General features: G+C 43.3%; 1 protein-coding gene across 2 annotated transcripts in view; it reads left to right on the top strand.

Annotated features, from left to right (window-relative positions):
• The first annotated feature begins 12,325 nt into the window (after positions 1–12,325).
• Kcng3 (potassium voltage-gated channel modifier subfamily G member 3) overlaps positions 12,326–25,318 on the top strand; it is a 35,564-nt gene continuing 22,571 nt past the window's right edge. The window contains exon 1 of one of the 2 annotated variants that reach the window (XM_026411008.2): positions 12,326–12,957. In XM_026411008.2, the coding sequence (XP_026266793.1) occupies positions 12,326–12,957 (632 nt within the window). Of the gene's footprint in view, positions 12,991–25,318 lie in introns of both variants that reach the window. The other variant, XM_026411007.2, reaches the window with a different exon arrangement.

Raw genomic sequence — 25,318 nt, 5'->3', positions numbered from 1 at the left:
TGAAAATAAAAGGAGGGGGCATCATAGTTTGCAGACCTCTGTTTTAGAATATCTGCTCTTTTTTTTCTCCCTTTTGTAGTGTTTTTAATCCACTTAGAAGTGTGGAGATGGAAAGCAAAGCCTGATTGTAGGGGGTCATCACTGAGTGAGAAGGTTCTTTTGGTGCCTGAGATGTTCAGTCCTAGGGACATTTATTAAACTGAGATCAACCAACCTAAGCTCAGTGACTGTCTTAGCTTTTCTTGAGTATCCCAAGTGTTCTCATTTTATTCCAAGAAGTACCTTAAAGGACACTGTCAAAGTATAGATGATATGCCACAGCAGGAGTCGCTGGAAAGAGCAGTGTCTCCTTTGCCTAGCTGATGATTTAGCAAGTTAGTAGAAGGGTGGGCAGAGGGAACATTCTTCTAGGGGACCCTATAGGGACTGATTCAAATGACATGGCAATATTACTTATATACCTGGAGTTCTCACAATTTTTGGTTTTATTGGCATCATTAAAATTGGAGTTTCCTTAAGGGTCCTATAAGTCAGGGGATGTCTCAGTAATATCTAAACTACAAGGAATATAAATATCACTCTTGGGTTGGTTACTAGGGTGAAAGCACAGTGAACTATAAATTGAAAGAATAGACTGATGCTGATTCGATGGAAGTTACATACATTTCTCTCCCTTTCTAGAAATATCTGTTGCTATTGAGATAGACCGTGGTGCAGTTGTTGAGTGTTTCCTAATCCCCTGATGCTGTCAAAATGAAATATGCTCCATACCTAGAGGAAGGAATGCCTTGGCATCCTCAAACTTGGGAAGCCTATTTTCTTTTTTGTTTTTGGAGATTTACACTGACATCTGCTCTAATTGTTCTTGCAGTTTCATCCATCACAATAGGAGCTAGTGAAAGGGTAGCAAAGGCTTCTCAGTGTCCTTTGTTAACAAAGATTTTTGCGATTACTTTCCTCTGGAAAGAAAAATCCTATTTGGATGGCTTTTTCTTTTCTTGCAGTATTAGGAAGGGAACTCAGAAACACTCGACTACTGAGCTACCATCCTTAATTTTTATTTTTGAGAAAGAGTCACACTAAATTGGCCAAGATGACCTCAAACCTGTGATCCACCTGCCTCAGCCTTCTGAGTAGCTGGAATTACATATAGTCCTGGGCCATTGCACTCAAATATTAAGTGGAGGGCAGGGTCCTGTAGCCAGAGGAAGGTGCTTTTTTGGGGGACAGGAGCTGATGTGACTTGGCCACACAATTGCATGGGGGTCACAGCTCTGGAAGAAGAGTCTTGGAAAGCAGGGAGAGCTACAATAGGCTCTCATTTCATCTTATTTTTGTTGTTTGTTTTTTTAACTGGTGGGCCGTAGGCTCTGTTTGTCTGACCCAGGCCTGAGACAGGGTTCACAGCTCACAGCAACCTCACTGTATCTTCTCCAAACCACTATGAGTAAGGTAATTTTTTTTTTTTTTTTTTTTGGTACCAGGGATTGAAGCCAAAGTTCAATCACTGAGTCACATCCCCAGCCCTTAAAAAAAAAAAAAAAGTATGATTATTATTATTTTGAGATAGGATCTCACTAAGTTGCTTAGGGCCTCTCTAAGTTGCTGGGGCTGGCTATGAACTCACGATCCTCCTGTCTCAGCCTCCAGAGCCACTGAGATTACAGACATGAGCCACTATGAGCCATCCAAACCACTATGAAAAAAGGGAAGTCCGTTGGGTGCACCAGTGTATCTGTCCTAGTCACTGAGGAGGCTGTGGCAGAAGTAGCACCTGAGCCCAAGAGTTCAAGGTCAACTTGGACAACATATGGAAACCCCATCTCAAAACAAAACAAAAACATCTGTAAGTCATCCAGACGGCTGTACTTCTCACCTCTTCCCTCAGAGTTATTTTTGCTAAGGTGTCTCCCAGGAAACTGAGGTAAATGCCTGAGGTTTTTTGACATAGAAGGGTAATAGGATCACACACACTACTATTGGATGATTTTATCTCCAGTTAAGAACTGGGTTCTTCAATCCAATACTATAAAAACAGTATTATAAATCCTGCACCTTGGAGAAAAATGCACTTGAAAAATGCTCTTGAAGAGTATATCAATTATTAAGTGTGGAGCCGAGGCTATTTTGGTTGCATTTACAATGGGAAGATCATTTCCAGGAATGCCATACACTTCCCTTCAGTAACCCCGGCCCCAATCTTTCCTGAGACAGAAATAATAGCACTGGGCATGGGGGAGGCGGGCTGGATGGTGGGGCTGGAAACAGACTGGGAGAGGGACAGAAGGGTAAGAACAGCAGGTGTTTTTGGAAGCTGACTTCTAAACTAGTTAATTTTGGTTCATTTGTGTTGGTAAAAGCAGCTCTCCTCTTTGCAGAACGGATAGAACACAGCGGGGGGGGGGGGAACTTTCATTTTGAAAATGTCTTTGATTTTTTTTTTTTTCTGAGTAGAATGTTCCCTGTTTGCATATGCCCTGCCATGTGATAAGGGGCAGAGTGGGGGAATCCTTCTCTCTCTGCCAGGCTCTCCCACTTCCTTCTTGTCTGGGCTCAAGGACTGCCTTGCTGGAAGGTGTCTCCCTTGACCTTGAGCATCCAGGCAGGCGGTTGGGTCTAGGAGATGTCAATCCACTACGGAGGTAACAGCTTCATAGATTTCCTTCTGAATTTTCTTCCTTTCCTCTTTTTATTTTCTATAGTTTCTGAGTTCTGTAGTTTCCACAATTCATAACAAAGAGCCTCTTGAATCCATCCACGATTCTTTTTGGATAGAATAATTTTCCTTTTGTAATGTAAGAGCCTTATTGAGATAAAGCCCACAATTTGCCCATTTCAAGTGTTCAATTCAATGTGAGACATCTGTTCCTTGCACCCCTGGTCTGCTTCTGCACCAACTCCTTCCTCCAGGAACAGTCTGAATGGGTGAGGGAGACCCAGAAACAACTGGGGCTGGTCCCAACAACTTTTCTGACTAGAGCATCTTCTAGGTAAGGCATGACAGGGGAATACACAGACCCCTACTCAATGTGTAGGGCTTCTGCAGGGCTTTCAGACACCAGAAGCTGACAGATACCATAGATACAGGAGAAGGCAGTGCCAAGATCTCCACCAATGTGCCAAAATTGAAGTGGTTTTTCAAAACAAGCCTGAATTTCTCCAGATGGTCAATTCCAGCCTCATTTTATACATACACAAATACTGCCAGTTCAGCACTCAGAACAGTATTGAGATCAGTGGTAACACCATTTATTCCTTTACTCAACAAATAGTTATTGAGCTGGGTTAAGGAGCCAGACACTGCTCTAGAAGTTGGGGTGGGTGTGAACTGGCTCCAGGGTCCCAGCTTTCAAAGGAGATGAGCAGTCTGGTTGGGAGACAGATTACAAACAAGTAAAGGTGAATAAATCATTATTATTTTTTGGTACTGGGGACTGAACTCAGGGGTGCTTGACCACTGAGCCACATCTCCAATCCTATTTTGTATTTTATTTAGAGACAGAGTCTTACTGAGTTGTTTAGTGCATGGCTTTTGCTGAGGCTGGCTTTGAACTTGAAATCCTCCTGCCTCAGCCTCCTGAGCCGCTGGGATGAAAGGCGTGTGCCACCATGCCCAACAATAGATGATTTTTTAAAGATTAACTTTATTTTTAAGAGCCATTTTAGGTTCACAGCAAAATTAAGAGGAAGGTACAGAAATATCCTGTATACTCTCTACCCCATACATGCATAGCCTCTCCCATAACCAATATCTACACCAGAGTGATAATGGACACAACATAATCACTCCAAATCCATAGTTCATATTAGAGTTCCCAGTTGGTATTGGACATTCTATGGGTTTGGGCAAGTTAGGTTTTCTTGTGGGGTTAAGGGAATTAAAAAAAAAAAAAAAACGGATGATATGCTAGAATGGGTGACCAGGGAAATCTTCTCTGAAGTAACATTTGAACTGAAACTTGACTGATAAGAAGGAATCAGTCACATATGCTCTGGGACAAAATGTTCCAGGCAGAGGGAGTAGCAGGCGCCAAGGCCCTAGGTGTATCTGTGCAGAGGGAGATGCAAGACACAGCAAAAATGGGCCAGAGAAGGCTGGGGGTGTAGCTTAGAGGCAAAGTGCCTCCTTAGCATGCACAGGGCCCAGGGCCCGCTCTCTAGCACTGCAAAAACCAGAGAAAAAAGAATGGGCCTGAGGACAAAGGTAATGTGCAAAGAGAACCTGTGCTGAGATTTTTTTTAAACTACTTTTTTAAAAAAAAAATCAAAAACATATCCTTTCATATTTTTTTTTTTACAAAAAGGACAAAGGGGCTGGGGATGTGGCTCAAGCGGTAGCGCGCTCCCCTGGCATGCGTGCGGCCCGGGTTCGGGTTCGATCCTCAGCACCATATACAAACAAAGATGTTGTGTCTGCCGAGAACTGAAAAATAAATATCAAAAAAAATTCTCTCTCTCTCTCTCTCTCTCTCTCTCTCTCTCTCTCTCTCTCTCTCTCCCCGTCTCTTTCTTAAAAAAAAAAAAAAAAGAGCTTGTCTCAAAATAAAAAATAAAAAGGGCTGGGCTAGGGATAAAGCTCAGTGCTAAAGCAACACTGAACTCAATCTTCAGTATCAAAAAACCCCAAAAAAACAAAACAAAACAAAACCCCCACAAAACTGGAGTGATTAATATAAAGAAACCCTCATCAACTGAGCACTCATCACCCAACTTCGACAATTGACCTGTGGCCAGTCTTGTTTCATCTGTATGTCTACCCACTTGCCCCATTATTATTATTTTAAAAAATATTTTTAGTTGTAGATGGACACAATACCTTCATTTTATTTTTTAAAATTTTTACATGGCATTGAGGATCAAACCCAATGTCTCACATGTGCTAGACCAGCACTCTACCACTGAGCCACAATCCCAACTTTTATGTTTTATTTTGAGACAGGGTATTGCTAAGTTGCTGAGGGCCTTCCTAAATTGCTGAGGATGGCCTTGAACTTGCAATTGTCCTGCTTCAGCCTCCCAAGCTGCTGGGGTTATAGACTACACCACCTGCCTGGCTGAAAGTGATTTTTCTTAAGATTTGTTATCTTGTAGAATATTCTAGATTTGTCTGATCACATCCTCTGTTATCACCTAACTTGTTCCTCCCTCCCCAGATATGTTTTTTGTCTTTGTTTTGTTTTTAAGATATTGAGAATTGAATGCCAGTTGAGGTGGTGTACACCTGTAATCCCAGCAGCTCGGGAGGCTGAGACAGGAGGATTGCGTGTTCAAAGCTAGCCTCAACAAACACTAAGAAACTCAGTGAGACTTTGTCTTTAAATAAAATACGAAAATAGGGCTGGGGATTTGGCTTAATGGTTGAGTGCCCCTGAGTTCAATCGCCAGTACCAAAAAAAAAAAAAAAAGATATTGGGAGTTGAAACTAGAGGCACTTTACCACTGAGATATATCCCTAGCTCTTTTTATTTTGAGATAGGTTCTGGCTAAGTTGGTGAGCCTGGGCTCTAACTTGAAATCCTCCTGCCTTAGCCTCCTGAGTAGCAGGGATTATAGGTGTGCATCATTGTGCTGGGCCCCAGAGATGTTTGATACTTGGCAGATAGGAGAGTAGGTGGTGAATCAGAACTCGAGGCAAGAGAACCTGCCATCTTGGGGTTTCAAGACTGCGCTGCAACACTTACTAGCTAGCTTTGGGACCTGGGCAAGTCATCATCTGAGGATCGACCCTTGGACCCTGCACATGCTAGGCAAGCTCTCTAAACTGAGCTACATCCCCAGCCCCTCCAGCAGGTCCTCTAAACCTCACCCTCTTATCTGTAAAATGAGGGTAACAAAGAGAGTATTTTTGTGGGAAGCTGAGTGCCTGGTGTCACCTAAAAAGGTGAAACAAAGGATATAGAGTGGTGGGAGAAGAGCTATTTCAGTCCTACTCTGGAGGACTAGAGTGAGGTTTGGGGGGGGAGAATGTTTTTGCCATTAATGACTATAGAGTGATGCTCTCCAAGCTGGATGATTAAGTCAGAGAGTCTCTTCTTTTCTTGCATAAGAGCATAAAGTGTCTTGGAGCAGAGTGAAAGCCAAGGGCACTGGTGAGAGATGGAGCTGATACCTTTCTGGTGGATTTTCACCTTTAAGAATGTGGTCCAGGTGCTGGGATGGTTCAGAAGGCAGTTAATGGAATGACGCCACTGAACTAGGACAGCTTGGCTGGCAATGCTTAATTGCCACTATGACCTATGTAGGGAATCAGAATATGCCACCCCAAAATATGCCGCTTTGACCTAAGATTATTTGAAGCTGCAAAATGCAAAGCAGGACGGACAGACAGGCAGACAGACAGACACACACACACACACACACACACACACACACACACACACACACACGCTCTGTGTACTCCTCTCACTACCAGAAAGGGCAGGGAGATACAGTCACTGAGATACCAGATACCCTAAACTCTCATCAGCCCAGAGATGGCACCAGAGGAATCTCTGAGACATCCTTACTAAAATTCTTATCTTCTATTAGTTTCCTCCATATATTTACTTCTCTATAGTCTGTCACCCCTAAAAGTCTAGCCCCCCTTCCTTTGTTACTTCTTTACAAATTTATTGTTCTTTGTTAATATGCTATAGAAGCCCAAAGTCCTAAGTATCCCTTGATTTTCTCCTGAGATGTAGTGAATAAACTCTTGTTCTTTTGTTATCTGTTTGTGTTGTTTGAGATGGGGTCTCACTGTGTTGCCCAGGCTGGCCTGTAACACTTGATCCTCGATCACAGGTGTGTGCCACCACACCCGACCAAATTTTTTAAATATACATTAAAGTGTAGGCACTATGTTGTATAGTAGATCTCTAGGACTTATTTCATCTCGAATAACTAAAACTTTGTGTTAATACCTCTTCAAATTAGATTTTTTTTATTTTGAGTGGAGTCTTTCTATGTTACCCTAGCTGGTCTTGAATTCCAGCCTCAGCCTCCAGAATAGCTGAGACTACAAGATGGTGTAACCATGCCCAACTCAAATTAGAATTCTCTGTGTGTTTTTTTTCTAAATATTTTTTTAGTTGTAGATGGGCACAATATCTTTGTTTTATTTATTTATTTATATGTGGTGCTGAGGATCAAATCCAGTGCCTCAAGCATGTGAGGCAAGCACTTAACCACTGAGCTACAACCCCAGCCCAAATTAGAATTCTTTCAGGAAAGTACTATCTAAGCTTTGTCCTTGAAAATGGTAGTTTTACCTTATATAGGGTAACTAGGCATTATGGGCTAGGCCATTAGAGTCTTTCTTTTATATATAATTGGAGAAGTATTAAAGTTATATTTCCATTCAAAGAACTACTTTTTAAAAAAAAAATGTACGTACTGATTCTGTAGAGGCCAAGAAATAAACTGTTGTAAACACAAGTTCTTGGAAATATGAATTAACAACAGAGCAAGGGCTTCTTAAAGCAGACAGAGCTGATAAGTAAGATGCATGGAATTGTAGTGTCTACAAGGAATTTCAATTTCTAAAGCTTTGGGACTGCCAGGGTATTTAGTCTGCTGTGCAAAGTGATGGGGGAATTCATGTTCCACCCAGAGTTAGCAGTGTAAGAGCTACAACTTTAATGAGTTTTTTATGTTTCAAGTTATTTATTTGTGGTTGGTCACATTTTTAGATGAATCAATTCACTCATCCAATTTGTACTTGTTTAGAACCCAGGAAATAAGTGAGCATGGCCTGTTTGGCTAAAACATACATAAAGCGAGATTCTCCCAGTGTTATGCCCTGAACTATATACCTGTACTTATGCAGGATTATAGCTACAGACCTCACATCATCATTTCATGCTTCATACCCTTGCTAAAGATATCTTTATCTCTCTCTCTCTCTCTCTCTCTCTCTCTTTTTTTTTTTTTTTTTTTGTACCAGGGATTGAACTCAGGGGTACTTAACCACTGAGCCACATCCCCAGCCCTATTTTGTATTTTTTTAGAGACAGGGTCTCACTGAGTTGCTTAGTGCCTCGCAGTTCGCTGAGGCTGGCTTTGAACTCATGATTCTCCTGTCTCAGCCTTCTGAACTGCTGGGATTATAGGTGTGTGCCACCATGCCTGGCCACTTATCTTTATGAATGAGAGAACTGAGGCTCAAAGAGGTTAAGGAGCTTACTCAAAGGTCACTTAGCAAATAAGTTGTACAATCAGGTTTGAATCTAGGGAGAGTCCTAATAGCAAATTTGGACTTTAATGTATGGATATTTCATAATTTCATAGATCAATATAGTCTTTTTATTTTACTTGTTAATTCCCTCCCTTGTCTCCAGGTACTGGGGATTGAACCTCGGAGGGCTCTACTACTGAGCTACATCTCCAGAACTTTTCATTTTTTAACTTCAAGGCAGGGTATTGCTAAGCTGCTGAGTCTGGTCTCAAACGTGAGATTCTCTTGCCTTAGCCTACCATGTCACTAGGATTACAGATGCACCATTACACCTGGCTCCTTTTAGGTTTTGAACTGGGGAATGCTTAGATGAAAATGAACAGAAGGAAGAACTGTCTGGTGGCATTATATAGGACCACAGAGGTAGGAAAAAGCTGGTGTGCAAAGAGAGGTGGTAGAAAGGTTTTTTCAAAATATATTTTTTAGTTGTTGTTGGGCCTTTACTTCATTCATTTATTTATATGCAGTGCTGAGAATCGAACCCAGTGCCTCACATGTGAGGTAAGTGCTTTACCACTGACCCACAACCCCAGCTGGTAGGTTTTGATTGCAGACAATGCACTGGAGACAGAGTGACTAATGTGGAACTAGAAGACCTGTTCTTTTTTGGTACCAGGGATTGAACCAAGGGGCACTTAACCACTGAGCCACATCTTAAGCCCTTTTTAAATTTTATATTTTGAAAGAGGATCTTGCTAAATTGCTTAGGGCCTTGCTAAATTGCTGAGGTTGACCTTGAATTTGCAATCTTCCTGCCTTAGCCTCTGACCTCAAACTTTCAATCCTTCTTTTCAGTCTCCTCAGGTGCTGGGATTATAGGCATTTGCCACCTCACATGGCAAGAATGCTTTCTAAACAAGATTATATTGAGACAAATCAAACATTTCTGCATCTTTCTGTATTCTTTGTTTAAGAAAATGATTAGGGTATTGCTGTCGCTGCAGGGGTACATGTTAAAATCCAACAAGAATATTACTTTTGGGACTGGGTTGTGGCTCTGTGGTAGAGCACTTCCTAGCATGTGTGAGGCACTGGGTTCAATCCTCAGCACCGGGCTGGGGATGTGGCTCAAGCGGTAGCGCGCTCGCCTGGCATGCGTGCGGTCCGGGTTCGATCCTCAGCACCACATACCAACAAAGATGTTGTGTCTGCCGAAAACTAAAAAATAAAAATATTTTGGGGCTGGGGATGTGGCTCAAGCGGTAGCGCGCTCGCCTGGCATGCGTGCGGCCCGGGTTCGATCCTCAGCACCACATACCAACAAAGATGTTGTGTCCGCGGAGAACTTAAAAAAAAAATAAATATCAAAAAATTCTCTCTCTCTCTCCTCTCTCACTCTCTCTTTAAAAAAAAAAAAAAAAAAAAAAAATCCTCAGCACCACATAAAATAAAAGTATTGTGTTCATCTACAACTAAAAAAAATTTTAAAAAGAACAATACTTTTGAAACAAGTGAAATGATTTAAACCCATTTCTGTAAGACATTTTATGAAAATATACTTAGGAGGCATAAATTGCACTGTCATCAAATTAATTTGTTTCCTAAGCTCAAATTTAATTTAAAATGAGATATTTCTTCAACTACTTCAATCCACCTACTGTCAAGGGATTTTTGGATAGAAAACACAGGAAATTAATACAGTAATGTTTGAGCAAATAACCAGCACAGTTCTGTCTTCTGTTGCTTGTGATGCTTCTAAAGAGTATTTTTAACAACTTCCCGATGAAATGGCTATAGCTAGTGTGAAGCCAGCCTCATCTCTGGATGACACCTGCAAATTTTTCTCCATCCCCATGTCCTAAAACAAACCCATTAACAAACTCTGCTAAATCCTTGGTCTGCATTTCTTTTGACTGACCTTTCCATTTTTCCATCCCTGGGTTGCTGAAATGGCCTTCTCTTCAGACTCACCGACAGGGCAAAGGCCTCTTCCCGAAATAAAGCTTTCATCAAGCTATTTCTGTTATTAAAATTGAGGGGATCCCTTGCTTACAGGATGAAGTCTTAATACTGCAGCTGAGCTCCCCATTGTTTCAGCCAGGCAAATTCATTCGCTTTCTTTAGACTTGACTCCTCCACCTACTGAGATTCTGCTACTTGGAATTCTTTGGTGTTTCTTTCTGCCAATTCAGGGTCATCATCTCCTTCTATTCGGAGTTGAGATTCACTTCTTTGAGTATGTTTTCCTTGTTTAGAAGCTATTTAGCAGATGAAAAAAAAACCCTCTTGTTTTCTAGCTTTTAATCACGTTAAGTGCTTTTAAGATAAATCATCCAGGTCTAGGGATAAATAACTTACAGAGATTTCCATTCTTCAAGAACCACACAGAGCGATTTTACTTTGTCAGAAACAGCACTCCAAATTTTAGGCGGCTGCCTTTTCACTAGGAATCTACACGAGAACCAGAGCAAAATGATTCTTTCTGGTGACCTCTAGTGGGCAAGGGACAATCCTACAAATTGTGAAAAGTGGAGGGCAAAGTAAAACCCTTCCCTGTAACCAGAAGGGTTACTCTACGGTCAGCTGATCGCATCCTTCCCCACCCTTATTTTTTTCTTTCAGCACGTTTTGCATCTAACATAATTTGCCCTACGACTCACCTGTTTCGCCTTCCGCAGGTTGGGCTGCCGGTGTCAGATGTCGAGTGAATTGCTGGTAGCGGTTCAAAATAATCCCTACTAAGTAAAACCCATTCCCTGGGCATCCAGCAGAGCTTGGGGTTGTTCGCTCAGCGGAGCCTTAAGGGGCTCTTCAAGCTCCGGTGCTGCAGCCGGATCCGGGGTGCACGGGGGAAATCAAGACATTATGGAAAGAATGCCGACGAAGGCAACGAGAAATTCTGTTTTTGCCAGGGAATCCTCCCCAGACTTTCACCCCACTCTATGAGAGACTTCACGAGAGGGTCCAGGCGCGCTACACGTTGGTGCCTTCCCAGGACAGGTGCAGGGGAGAGCGGAGGCCGGGGCCACTCGGCGGGCGGCATCGCGCGGGGGCTGGGATGTGCGGCCGCCTTCGAGCACACGGCACGTGGGTAGCCCTGCGCGGGGAGAGGAAGCGCAAAGTCTGCAGGAAAAGCATCGGCTGGTGTGCGTTCTCTGAGGAATCCTTTTGGGGCGGTCTCAGAAGCTGGGACAATTTCTGGAAAGAGCTCTGGCCAAACGCCATCTGTCCCTTCTCTTCAGACCCTGCACCCCAGACCTCACCTCTGCACCCCTCCTTACCCTCCTGTCTCCTCCTTTCAGGGGTTGTTAAATGAGGCCCTTGGGAGATGCCCAAGTCATCCCGATGGCCAGGGATGTGGCAGCAGGCAACCTGGCCACTGGGCTTGGCTTGGCTCCCCCTACACCAGGGACTCCCGGCTCCTGGCATCCCCGCCCTGCGGACCCCTCCTGGCCGTGGCAGGCGGGAGTGCAGCAGGGAGCCAGCGTCACGAGGCTGGGAGCCCGAGGTCCAGGGCGGGGCACCGGGGAATCCCAGCCCGAGCGCGCCCGGGAGGTGCGGGCGGACGCGGGCGGGCAGAGGAAGGCGGCGCGCGGAGGGAGGTGAGCGGCGCGGAGCCGGCAGGCAAGGAGGAGGCCGGCGAGGGAGGCCCCGCCCCCGCCTCTCAGAGCCGGCTTCTCGCCGCCGCCGAACCCGCTCACTTTGCCTCTCGCCTCTGGACGGCTGCGGGGCAGCTGCCCGAGCTGCGGCGGGCGGGAGCGCCTCCCGGGACCTGGAGTCTTCCGCACGGCGCCTCCCCTCGGCGCCCGCGCCCCTCAGGGAGGACGGCGCCGCCGCCTTGGAGAGGGCACCCCGGCATCGCAGGGGGCATCCCCCGGCGCGAGGGGCGGCGGCGCCAACACAGACTCGTTCCCAGCCAGTGGGGCGCAGCGCTGGCGCCGGAGGGGACTCCCCGGCCACCCGCAGGTACTGCCGCGCGGAAGGCGCGCTGCTAGCAGCGACGCTGGGCTGCCGAGGAGGCTAAAGCCGAGGGGCCCCGGGCCGGTGCGGGGCAGAGAGGAACCCCGAGGGAGAGCGGGCCCCGACGGCGCTCTCCCCGGTCTGCCAGAGGCAGGCAGGCCCCACGCGGCGGCCGGGCGACCCTTGAGCTGAGGGTCCCCAGGGCAGCCAGCCATGACCTTCGGGCGCAGCGGGGCGGCCTCGGTGGTGCTGAACGTGGGCGGCGCCCGGTACTCGCTGTCTCGGGAGCTGCTCAAGGACTTCCCGCTACGCCGGGTGAGCCGGCTGCACGGCTGTCGCTCGGAACGCGACGTGCTCGAGGTGTGCGACGACTACGACCGTGAGCGCAACGAGTACTTTTTCGACCGGCACTCGGAGGCCTTCGGCTTCATCCTGCTCTACGTGCGCGGCCACGGCAAGCTGCGCTTCGCGCCGCGGATGTGCGAGCTCTCCTTCTACAATGAGATGATCTACTGGGGCCTGGAGGGCGCGCACCTCGAGTACTGCTGCCAGCGCCGCCTCGACGACCGCATGTCCGACACCTACACCTTCTACTCTGCGGAAGAACCGGGCGCGCTGGGCCGCGACGAGGTGCGACCCGGCGGGGCCGAGGCGGCTCCCTCCAGGCGCTGGCTGGAGCGCATGCGGAGGACTTTTGAGGAGCCCACGTCGTCGCTGGCCGCTCAGATCCTGGCCAGCGTGTCCGTGGTGTTCGTGATTGTGTCCATGGTGGTGCTGTGCGCCAGCACGCTGCCCGACTGGCGCGCAGCAGCCGCTGACAACCGCAGCCTGGATGACCGGAGCAGGTACTCCGCCGTCCCTGGGAGGGAGCCCTCCGGGTAGGACGCACTGCTTCTCTGCACGTCCGTCCTGTAGCGTCTGTCCGTCCCGTCCGTCCGTCGCGTCTCCGTCCTGTCTGCCTGATGAACCAGGCAGGGTTCAGGGCCCAGGGAGGCCCCCCGCGCGCCAACTAAGGGAAGGGTTGGGCCCCGTCGTCACCCCTGTTTTCTGGGCACTGACCAGATCTGATACCTCTGCTAGAGACTCAGCTTGAGGGCGAGATCCCCAGGCCTGGATAGGGGCAGACGGAGATACTCAAACCTCTTATCTTTGTAGTTTACTTCTGAGCAGATAGAGACCTGCTAATTAATTTTCTCTAAACTTTTGTTGCTATTATGCAGTCATTTAACCGTGAGCATTTAATAGCAGTTTCAAATATTTGCCAATTTTTGGTGGTGTTTGAAAAGATGAAATCTTGTTCTGGCGAAATGTGGTCTGCTGTGCTCTGCCCACACATGCTATACACCCTGCCCCCGGCGTAATGTGTGCTGTAATGGAATTGCCATATGATAAAGGAGGCTAATTTAACGACAGACTCTAAATAATGGATGTCTGTGCCCTTTTCTGCCTTCTTTCCCTACCAGGGATGAAGTTAGTGAAGCTCCTGTCTATCTGGTACCAAAGAAACACACTGTGACTTTCAGAGGGTCTTCAGTAATGAGGAGGGAAAGAACCCTTGCCTCTGGAGAAGAGAAAAACCCAAACAGCCTAAAACCCAGAAACAGTATCTGAGTAGTTTGTTTTGTTCTTTCCACTTTACTAGATGAAAGGAGAATATTTTAATCTGATTCCTAAGATGAGGCTTACCTCTTAATGGTGATAACACTTTTCTGTTTTTAGTACAAGTGAGTTTATTTTGCATATTTAGTGGGAGGAATAAGCATACTAAAGTTGGACTTTCAAGGGAGACAGCCATTTTGGGCACAAAAATCAAGTTGTATATTCTGTTTTACCTTTGTTTGGTAACCCTTTTAAGATTCTCCCTTCATTCACTTTTGTATTTTATTTTATTTTTCCTAGTTACTTTTTAAATTCAAGTTTGCACCTTGTGATCTTTTTTTCCTGATAGGCCCGTGGATGTTAGGAATGGTGCTATGCTTCTTGATTTTGTAGTGGATTAAGTTCACATAATATTCTTCCTGGGGGAAGCAAAGATTTCTCCATAAATCTAAGTAAATAAAATTGTCTAGTATTATGGAGTCTATTACTGATATGTCATCTTGGCATGAAATCCAAGATACACGCTTTGAAAATAAATAAATTAGGAAACTTACTTTGTTTATTTTATTAGGTTCTAACTGTTTTCAATTTTCAGATAAGAATTACTTGGTACTCCAACAGAACAATAAAAGTAGTTTATATATCTAAATACATAAGAGCCCTTGATTTAGACTCCCCCCCACCAAAGAGGGTTGCAGGAAAATGAACCATAAATGGCCAGCCTTGAAATGATTCACTAGTAACTAGAATTCTAAGATCAGTGAAGACTTGAGCTGTATTAGCAAAGGAAACAGGAGACTTGAGTTATTAGCACAGATACGCAGGGAGTAGACTACACCAATATATAAGCAAACACAGTTGAAATACATGAATAATTTTTTCGAGGGAGCTGAGGGGTTTTGGGAGTTTAGGGAAAGGTAGGCTGCAGATTATTAATGTACAGCATTTGGAAAGAAGTGAGAGGGATGAATGATAATTTCAGGGAGAGCATCAGAAGAAACCAAAAAGGGGAAGAGGCAGAGATAGAAAAGAGGGAGGATGCAAAAAAAGTGAAGGAAGAAGAGTAATGTTTAATTTGTATATATGTATTTCATGTATGTATATAATTATTCAAGTCAGAACTGTTTCCTAGACACCAGATATTTCAGGCAAATACATGTTTTTCTTGGCTTAATGGCCCAGTTTTAAGCTTCCTTTTAGAAGTGTAGGTATATCAAACCAATATCTGTAATCCCAAACAGATGAACCGAAGGATGACTGACTGAGAATGTGACACATTTCAGAGAAAGCCCCTCACATGCCTCCTTCAAGTAGTCTTTCAAACCTCTTTTTTTTGGGGGGGGGGGTGTACCTGGGAATGAACTCAGGGGCACTCGACCACTGAGCCACATTCCCCAGCCCTATTTTGTGTTTTATTTAGAGACTGGGTCTCACTGAATTGGTTAGCACCTTGTTGCTGAGGCTGGCTTTGAACTCAAGATCCTCCTGCCTCAGTCTCCAGAGCCCCTGGGATTACAGGTGTGTACCACCATGTTGGGCTGAAATTAGTCTTTCTAAAACATCATTCTGGTCATTCGATCATAGCTGAGATTTATCAAATAAAGCTCCTTTCTTGGCCTCAAGACTCTACAATTTAAAAAAAATTTAGTTGTAGATAGACACAATACCTTTATTTATTTTTACGTGGTGCTTAGGATCGAACCCAGTGCCTCACACAGTGCTCTACCACTGACACAACCCTAGCCCAAGGCTCTTTTTTTTTTTTTTTTTTTTTTTTTAAAGAGAGAGAGAATTTTTAATATTTATTTTAGTTTTTCGGCAAACACAACATCTTTGTTTTGTATGTGGTGCTGGGGATCGAACCCGGCCGCACGCATGCCAGGTGAGCGCGCTACCACTTGAGCCACATCCCCAGCCCTAGCCCAAGGCTCTTGACAATTTTATCACAACCATCATTAGCTGCAAATATCTTTTCAGTGTAAGCTGTATTAAGGCACTGATTCAAATATTGTAACTTTGTGTTGTAAAGAAAAGTTGGATGTGTAGGACTTAGAGAAGATAGATTTCTTGAGATTGTTCTGAGAAGGCATTCAAGGTCAGGGAGGACAGGGAAAAAGCCTTCATTGGAAGGCTGCAGAGATTTTGCACTGTCCAACACTGGTGGGGTGTCATTTATATAAAAACTAGCTTATGCAGCCTGTATAACCCATGTGCCAGTTGTGCTCTACCTGGGAACAAAGTAAGGACGCTTCCAGGTGAAAGGAACAGCAAAAGTGTGAAACTTATATAATGTGTTCAGGGAGTGAGAATTCAATGATAGAGAGAAAGGTGGCTAGAGAGCAGATGTGAGGGAGAATAATTTTATTTTGCTGGCATTGGCTGCAACAGTGAGTCATTGGCTGGTTTGTAGGGTTTGTGGTGTGTGGGTTATGCATATAAAGTAATGAATGTAGCTAGATGCAATGGCTATGCCTGTAATCCCAGTAACTCTGGAGGCTGAGGCCGGAGGATTGGAGTTCAGAGCAGCCTCAGCAACTTAGTGAGGCCCTAAGTAACTCAGTGAGAACTTGTCTCAAAATAAAAAATAAAAAGGACTGAGGATTTCATTTGGTTCAGTGGTAAACATCCCTAAGTTCAGCTTCTGGTACCTAAATCAATAAATCAATCAATAGAATGAATGTGGTATGTACCATGAATTGGAGGGAGGTGGTGATTGTACCTGGTAAGTTGAATGTGGAGATTTTTTGCAGAGGGAGGGAATGAGAACCTGATTGCTTTGTGGTGGTAAGAATGGAGAATACATGACAACTCTGGAACATTCTAGGAAGAATTAGAATTACTCCAGGATATTGGAAAGATACACGAATCGGGGGCTGATTCAGTGGATTTCCAGGGGCTGTATGTATTCCCTGGGACTTGAGGTTCCATTTGTCCACCCTGGCCTGCTTGCTGGTTCTCAGTGTCTCTTTACTCTGCAATCTTTGGCCTCTTGAAATTGAATAATTCATCAAGCCCAACTCAGGTTGTTTCTCTTGAAGCCTTTACTGTGTATCCTCCTGAACTTCTTGAGAAATTCCTGTTTGCACTGCTTAATTAGCATCTATAATATATACTTCCTAGCATGGTAGTTATTTTCTCATATTAATGTGTTCTAGCTGCTAAGCTTAGATTAGACAGCCCAGGAAGGCAAGTGAATTTGCTTATGCTATTTCTTATCATGGCATTTTTTTTTAGAAAAAAATTACTTTTCAGGTACAATAAATATCTATTGTTTATATTTCAAAATAGAACCTTTCAGAAAAATTTTTTTTTTCTTTTGGTACTGGGTACTGAATCCAGGAGCAATTTACCACTGAGCTGTATCCCCAGCCCTTTCTTTACTTTTCTGTTTTGAGATAAGTTCTTGCTAAATTGCTTAGGGCCTCACCAAGTTGCTGAGGCTGGTTTTGAACTTGGAATCCTCTTACCTCAGCCTCCTGAGTCTTGGGATTACACGTGTGCCACCATGCCTGTCCTTATTACCATTTTTATTACTCTGTCAACCCTTATATTAATTATACGTGGTTCTGGAGATTGTGCCCAGGGCCTCACACGTGAAGCAAACACTCTACCACTGAACTGCATCCCCAGCCCCAGAAATATATTTTCTGTTGTATGGTTTGGAGAGCTGTTTGGGGTAAGGCAGTGGACTTCAGGTGCCAGAACTCTTGGCAGATGGGATCCTGTACTAGAGTAAGAAAAAATTTATCAAGAAACAGTATTTATCAAGTACTTATTGTACAAAAAAGATAAGAAACATGGTTTCTTTAGGAAAAAAATTTTTTTGATTCCATGATAGGAATCAAACTCAGGGTCTTACCCATGCTAGGCAAGCCTTCTACCATGAAGCTATATCCTCAGCCCTTTTTAAAAAGATTTCATCTTACTAAGTTGTCCAGCCTACCTTGGAACTTGCGATCCTCTGGTCTGAGCCTCCTTGGTAACTGCGGTTACAGGTGTGTGCCAGTGTACTCCACATCAGGAACATCCTGATTTTCTTGTGCAGCTTCCTGGGTCCAATCTCTCCCCTCTCCAATTCATGGTACACACTGCTTTTATGGCTGTCCTGTAATTGCTGGGCATCTGTGTTGTTTCTTGTCCATACGAGTTGCTTTGGTGATTATATTGTATATGCATATAATTTTGCTTGCTTTTTTTTCCCCCCTCCTGCAGCACTGGGGATTGAACCCAGGGGTGTTCTACCATCGAGCTACACCCTCCACCCTTTTTGTTTCTCATTTTAAGACAGGGTTACTGAGGGTTTCAGGGTTTCACTAAATTTCTGAGTCAGGCCTTGAACTTGGGATCCTCTTGCCTCAGCCTTCTGAGTCCCTGGGGTTACAGACGAGCACTACCGGGTTACAGACGAGCACTACCGTGTCTGACTGATATTATTGTGTTCCATTTGCAAGTATACATTAGAATAAATTCTTGAGCGTTAAATCATTGAGTTAAAGGACATGTACACTTATAATTTTCATAGATAATTCCAAACTACTCCAAAAAGATGGTATCAATTTATGCTCCCACCCACAATGTATGAGAGATCATGTTCACAATCTGAAGGTGAAGAATGATATCTAGTAGTTTAAGTATGTTTTGTTTAATTTTGAATAAGATCATGCATCTTTACATGTATTGAGAAGTCATTCATCTTAAAAGTTTTTTCTTTTCTTTTTAAAGAGAGAGAGAGAGAGAGAATTTTTAATATTTATTTTTTAGTTTTCTGTGGACACAACATCTTTGTATGTGGTGCTGAGGATCCAACCCGGGCCGCACGCATGCCAGGCGAGCGCGCTACTGCTTGAGCCACATCCCCAGTCCCTTCTTTTCTTTTTTAATGTGATGTTGGGGATTGAAACCAGGGCCTCAAAATACTAAGCATGTTTACCATTGAGCTACATCCCCAACCCCCAATGAATTTCTGTTTAAAAGTTGTTGTTTTTTTTTTTTTAAATGTTAAGAAATTTCTTTATGATATGAGTTGCCAAGGCTGGCCTTAACATTGCAACCTCCTGCCTCAGCCTCCTGAGTCATTGGAATTATAGGTGTGAGCCAGGGTGCCCAATAAGCTGATGTCTTTTTAAAACACCACTGACTGCTGGATAGAAAATGTACAGGAGGTGAACAGCAGATGCTGCAAGACCTGGAAGGCAAGAGATGTAGGGGATGTAGCAGTGGAGATGGTGAGAAGCGACTAGATCCAGGTCAGTGGTGGACTTTTATGATGACTCAGCCATCAGGACTAGGAAAGTGTGAGGGATGTTGTGGATTGAGTGAAGCAGCCCCAGGGCTCACCGATGTTGGGGTCCCTCTGTTGTGACCACTTTGGCCCACAAGTAGCTGTCTTGTATAAGGTCTGCTTCCCATTTTAGGGTATTGTGAGGAGGAGGATCTGAAAGAGGGATACCCAGAGGGCTGGTGGCAGACAGATCCTCTTCCTTACGGTACACCTGAAACCGTCTCACTGAGAAGATCTTACTCTTGAGTCAAAGATCTTTGCACCTCATTTAGTGGTCACATTCACAGCCTCCATTGATAAATAGTACTCCTAACTAATTAATCTTAGAATGGTGATGTGCTTAATGTTTTATCCGATTGAGAAGATAAACTAGATTCTCCAGGCAGTTTGCCTTCCAGTAACATATGAGGATTATTCTGACACTGATGAGATGAATGTTCTTTTTGGCCCTTTAACATACAGACATATAGACAAATCATCCTTTTTTATTTTTTGGTACTGGGGATTAAACCCAGGGGCACTTAGCCACTGAACCATATCTCCAGCTCTTTTTTTTTTGTTTTTTATTTTGAAATAGGGTCTTGCTAAATTGCTTAGGGCCTCACTAAATTTCTGAGGCTGTCCTTGAACTTGGGCTCCTCCTGCCTCAGCCTCCCAAGCCTCAGGGATTACAGGTGTGCCCCACCACACCCAACTCATCCTTTAAAATTACTAAGCATTGCTACCTTTTTTCATAAAAAGATGCTCTTTGCTTGTTGCCTTTGAGAAGTTATGACCTCTGAAAGACAGGTCAGATATAAAGCTGTCCCTTTCACTGCCTGGTCCCTTTTGCCTCAGGACTTCTGTCCCCTTAGACAGTCTCAGTAGAAGTTTATTTGAGTTCTTAATCTCTAGCATGCAGTCTTGTGATGGTTTTGATCAGATCTTCAGAAATTCTTTCTAAAAGTTGTTTTGTGTAGGAATGTTGATCTTTAATTTGTATTACTTTATATTGGGGTGATGAGAATTTGAGGAGATTTTTAAATGTTTGAATTTCTTACATTGTTATTTTAAGCTCAAGTTAAGGAAATTTAAATAATCAACATGAAAAGCTGGATGATGGAAATTTAAAAATCAATTGTATTATTTCCATTGCCTTTTCGTTCGATATTATAAAAATCAAGTAGGTTTTTAAAGTGTGTTAAAAATAAAAAGCAGTATTTGAAACTGAATGTGAAAGTCTCAGTGCTTTTATTCTGCAGATAAGATGGCTATTTTCAGAAGTCAGTAATTAATAGATCTCTGATAAGATTGAACATAACCCAGAACCTCAGTTAAATCCTGCTCTTTCACAGTAGACTTGTTTCTTTTAATATGTATGGGGTTTTCAATCCTCTGCCAATTTTAGAGTCCAATGGAAACTTTGTTTTGTTAATGTCTTCTAACCAAAGTGCTTTTGGTAAGCAAATCATTTTTTGATAATATTAACTTTTAGTTAAAACTTTGCTCATTGGGAAAAAAAGTGTTTTGATGTAAAAAGTTAATATGCCCCTCTCTCCTCCGTCCTGTCACCCAGTTTCTGGGTATTACACGCACACACAAACACATGTGCACACATTTTCATACATATATATATAAACATACACACATATGTATATATTTATATATATAAATATTTTCTTTTAAAATATATAATTTAAGCAAGATCATTGTATAATTACATTCAGCAATTTGCCTTTTTCATGTAACTATACATCTTGGAACTCTTTCTGATATCAGTTCATATAGTTCTTATTCTTTTTAATATCTGTATAGTATTCCAGTGTATGGATGGGACATCATTCATTTAATAAGTGTCTGTCCTGGAGATAATAGTAATGGTTGTAAAAGCCATCAGTGCACACACACACACACACACACACACACACATATGTGCATACATATCCATGCTTGTATAAATATACACAAATGTGTGTGTATTTATTTATTTTTAATATTTTTTTTAGTTGTAGATGGACACAATACCTTTATTTTATTTTTTTAATGTGGTGCCGGGGATCAAACCCAGTGTCTCATGCATAGTAGGCAAGCACTCTACCACTGAGCCACAACCCCAGCCCCATGTATATTTATTTTTGAGACAGTTTTTACTGTGTTGCCCAGACTAGCCTTGAATTCTTGGACTCAAGAAATCCTGCCTCACTCAGCCTCCTGAGTAGCTGGGGTTATAAGGATATATACCACTGTGCCTAGCCGTAATGCATATTTATTGAATACTTAAATATATGCTAGTCACTTAAGTTTTTACATAATTATGTCATCTAAGTCTCATTACGGTCCTATGAAATAATGCTGCTTTTATTACCATTTTATGACTAAGATTTAGATAAATTAACTAATATGTCCAGATTCCCATGAGTGAGTAAGAGTTGCCCTAGTTCTGATTCCCATTTTGATTAATTTGCCTCAATTTCCTTAGAGTGGTGCAGAGCACATTGTTTTTCGTATCTCTTTGGAAATGGGTATAATTCTATATGTAGGCTAAATTCCAAAGTGGAGAAATAGCTGAATTAAAAGGATTATACATTCACATTTTTTGATAGAAGGGACTGGGTATGTAGCTCAGTAGTAGAACATCCCTAGCATGCACGAAGCCCTGGATTTGATACCAGCCCCTTAAAGTATGAATAAAAAGTCAGGACTGTTTGTTTGTTTGTTTGTTTATTTATTTATATTTTTTATTTTGCAGAGCTGAGGATTGAATCTAGGCTCTCCTGCATGCTAAGCAAGTGCTCCGAGTTGTATTCCCAGTTCCCAAATTCACCTCTTCTTCTTCTTCATTTTGTTTTTTAATGTGGTGCTAGGATTGAAACCAGGGCCCAGGACATGTGAGACAAGTGCTCTACCGCTGAGCTACATCCCTAGTCCCCAGATTCACCTTCAAAGTGCATAATTGAGTGGTTTTCAGTGTATTCACCGAGTTGTGCAACCGTCACCATCTGTACTGCTTTCACCATTGTGGCTTAGTGGTGTGTTTGGGGGAGGATACAATGTGTTAAGGAGGGGACCCAGGCATTTTGGCTGAGCAGATGAATCAGAGAAAGTAACAGACAAAACATTTGTGTTTGAATAAATTAATTGATCAACTGGTGGGTTCTACTGGAGTGTTTGGAACAATATATACATTTAAATGACCCTCTTTGTGAATAGTGAGGACTCCTTGGCTCTTAACTCTACTGGCAAAGGGAAGTATGTAATTGAAGCAGTCATTTGACTTTCCCAGACAACACATGTCAAAAGGGAAAATCTGTGGTGGAAAGAACCAGGGCTCAGAGTCAGGAGGGGTGTGTGTGTGTGTGTGTGTGTGTGTGTGTGTGTGTGAGAGAGAGAGAGAGAGACAGAGAGACAGAGAGACAGAGACAGACAGACACAGAGGCACACACTGTACAGTTAATTAGCTGACTCATTTAGTAAATTGGGATATCCCACAGAAAGGGTGAATGAGAGAATAAAGACCAACCCTCAACTAGAAAGCAGACTTCCTTAGCTTTATCTTTCCAGGTTTGAGGCCCCTTCTTACTGTCTAGCTTGTCTTGAGGTTGCTTGAAAGGTTCAGATTCCTTTTAGTCTGTTCTTTGAGAACAGAAATTCTGTGCTTTGCAGCACAGGGTTTAACGCCTTGCACAGGGGCAGGCACCCCATATATATTTTAAATTGAATGAGGTGTGTGAAAGAACCACGCAGATACAATGGCATTTCATTTTTGTAAGAAGATGAGTTGTCTTCGACCTATAAAACCTACAAGCAGGATTTTTTTTTTAAGCTACTGGGGATCAAACCCAGGTCTTCACACATGCTAGGCAAGCTCGCTACCACTGAACTACATCTCCCAGCCCAGTAGTTTAATTTTTTCTCTCTCTCTGTGTGTAGGGGTGTGTGTGTGTGTGTGTGTGTGTGTGTGTGTGTGTGTGTGTGTGTGTTTCCTTTTTCTTTTTTCTTTCTTTATTTCTTTTTATTGGTACTGGGGATGGAACCCAGGGACACTTTGCCACTGAGCTACACACCAAGCTCTTTTTAATTTTTATTTTGAGACAAGGTCTTATTAAATTGCTTAGGGTCTCACTAAGTTGTTGAAGCTGGCCTTGAACTTTCAATCCTCCTGCCTCTGCCTCCCGACCCACTGGGATTATAGGTGTGTACCACCATATCTAGTCCCAGCTCTTCTTTTTGAAAAGGGAAAATAGTAAAGATCTGGGTGTATATCTGAATGTGAGTTTTGAGCAAAAGACTTAATTTGCTTCCTCCTCTTTTTGAAGTAGGGGGCATGAAAGAGGGGGAGGTTGTTCTTTGTTGTCCACATATGCCTTCAATTTGTAATCTGCCTGCTACCACTCCCAGTTTGGTTTAATTTTAAAAGCTTGCTCTAGGGGCTGGGGCTGTAGCTCCCTGGTAGAGTGCTTGACTAACATGTGTGAGGACCTGGGTCCTTACTACCACGGGGGAAAAAAATGTTCGCTCTGGCCCAGGGGTGAGGATAGTTTGAAGGATGTAACAGGAGGCCAGGTAGCCGAGTGGTTTCCTTAGCCATCTCATAGAAGCTTTGAGAATCCGGTTTTACTTTGACACTCAGAGGACTGCCTCTGAGTCCTGGGTCCAGGCAGCTGAATTCCAGGGTTTCCTTGTTCATTTTGTGGGAGGAGATATTGGAATCAGCTAAGTTGCCTCTGTCATCATGGTGTGACCATGATCCCAACTGGTTCTCTACACTCCTAGTTGCCAGAACAGTGGAATTCTGGAGCCTGCATGTGAAGTCAGCCCACTGGCTGTGTCTTTGAACAGATGCAAAGCTGAGGGTAGTTATATTTTTATTTTGTTTTACGGGGATTTTTTTTTTTTTTTTTTTGTACTGGGGATTGAACCCAGGGTCACTTTGTCACTATGCTACATCTTCAGCCTCAGTTCTTTTTATTTTTTATTTTAGAACAAGCATCTTGCTAAGTTGCTGAAGATCTTACTGAATTGCTGAGGCTGGCCTTGAATCTTTGATTCTCCTACCACAGCCTCCTGAATAATTGGGATTATAGGTGTGCAACATGTACCTAGCTTTTTCTTTCTTTCTTTTTTTTTTTTGGTACTGGGGATTTAACCCAGGGGTGCTTAATCACTGAGCCACATCCTCAACTCCCACTTTTTAAATTTTTTATTTAGAGATAGGATCTCACTAAGTTGCTTAGGGGGCCTCACTGAGTTGCTTAGGTTGGCTGTGAATTTGCAATCGTCCTGCCTCAGCCTCCCTAGTGGCTGGGATTACAGGTGTGCACCACTGTGCCCTGCTTGTTTTGTTTTGTTTTTCAATTAAAAGTTTTTTGGTGGTTCTGGGAATTGAACTTGGGGCGTTGTGCTCTAACCATGACCCTGGCCCCAGTGTATATTTTTATAATAATCAGTGTGATGAAATGGGAAATTGCAGAAAGCACTTCTGTGCATACTGGAATATCGTGACTTTCTCCGGAGTACTTGTGCAGTTGGCTGAGTCGTGAACTGAACTAGTGGCTCTCTTCATGACACACTACTCACTTTTATTGCAAGAATGACTAACACACTGGGTTTATTCCTACTTGAGAGTAGAGTAGGCATCTTCTCAAAAACAGACAGGATAAGTCTTTGAATCTGACGAAAATAATGGACAGTGTTTGTTCCTGATGAAAAAAATTCAAGCTTTCAAGAAAAAGTTAGAAATGCCTTCCTAACACTTAACAACTTATCTGATGAAATTTGTGCTGGTGTTCATAAATGTAATTTTTTTCAAATACATAATGAGGTGTCGGGGTAAAGCTCAGTGGTAGAACATCCATCTGCTTAGCACATGCAAGGTGAAAAAGTCTATTTGAAATTGACGTAGTTTTCTCAGTTCTTTCAAGGATCAGCAACGTTTGGAGACTACTGTGCCTCAGCTTGCTGGAGCCAGGCAAGACTGGGGAACCACATTGCTATAGGTTGTGATAATGTCACAAAGCGTCAAGAGATGAGGATGGTCAGCCAAAGGGTGTCAGATCACACAACAGCTCCCCGAGTGACATGTTCAATGACTAGCTTTGTGGGTGAGGACCGTGTGTCACAGAAGCATCCAAACCCTAGACGATACTGAAAAGCCTAGAAGATGACATCACATTTTTGGCTATTTCCAGCTCCTCTTCCTAGGATCATGCCAGGGTTTTTACCCACCCCTTCATTCATTTGCTTCTCCTGTGTCTGCCTTGATGATCACTAAGGATCTGATTGTAGGATATGATACATTTTGAGGAAAAACAGACATTGTCAATTTTGTCTGCATGATACCTGTGGGC

The sequence above is a fragment of the Urocitellus parryii genome, chromosome 12 (assembly GCF_045843805.1).
Source record: "Urocitellus parryii isolate mUroPar1 chromosome 12, mUroPar1.hap1, whole genome shotgun sequence".
NCBI classification, from domain to species: Eukaryota; Metazoa; Chordata; class Mammalia; order Rodentia; family Sciuridae; genus Urocitellus; species Urocitellus parryii.
The sequence above is the reverse complement of the archived record's forward strand: the minus strand, read 5'-3'. Positions and strand labels throughout refer to the sequence as shown.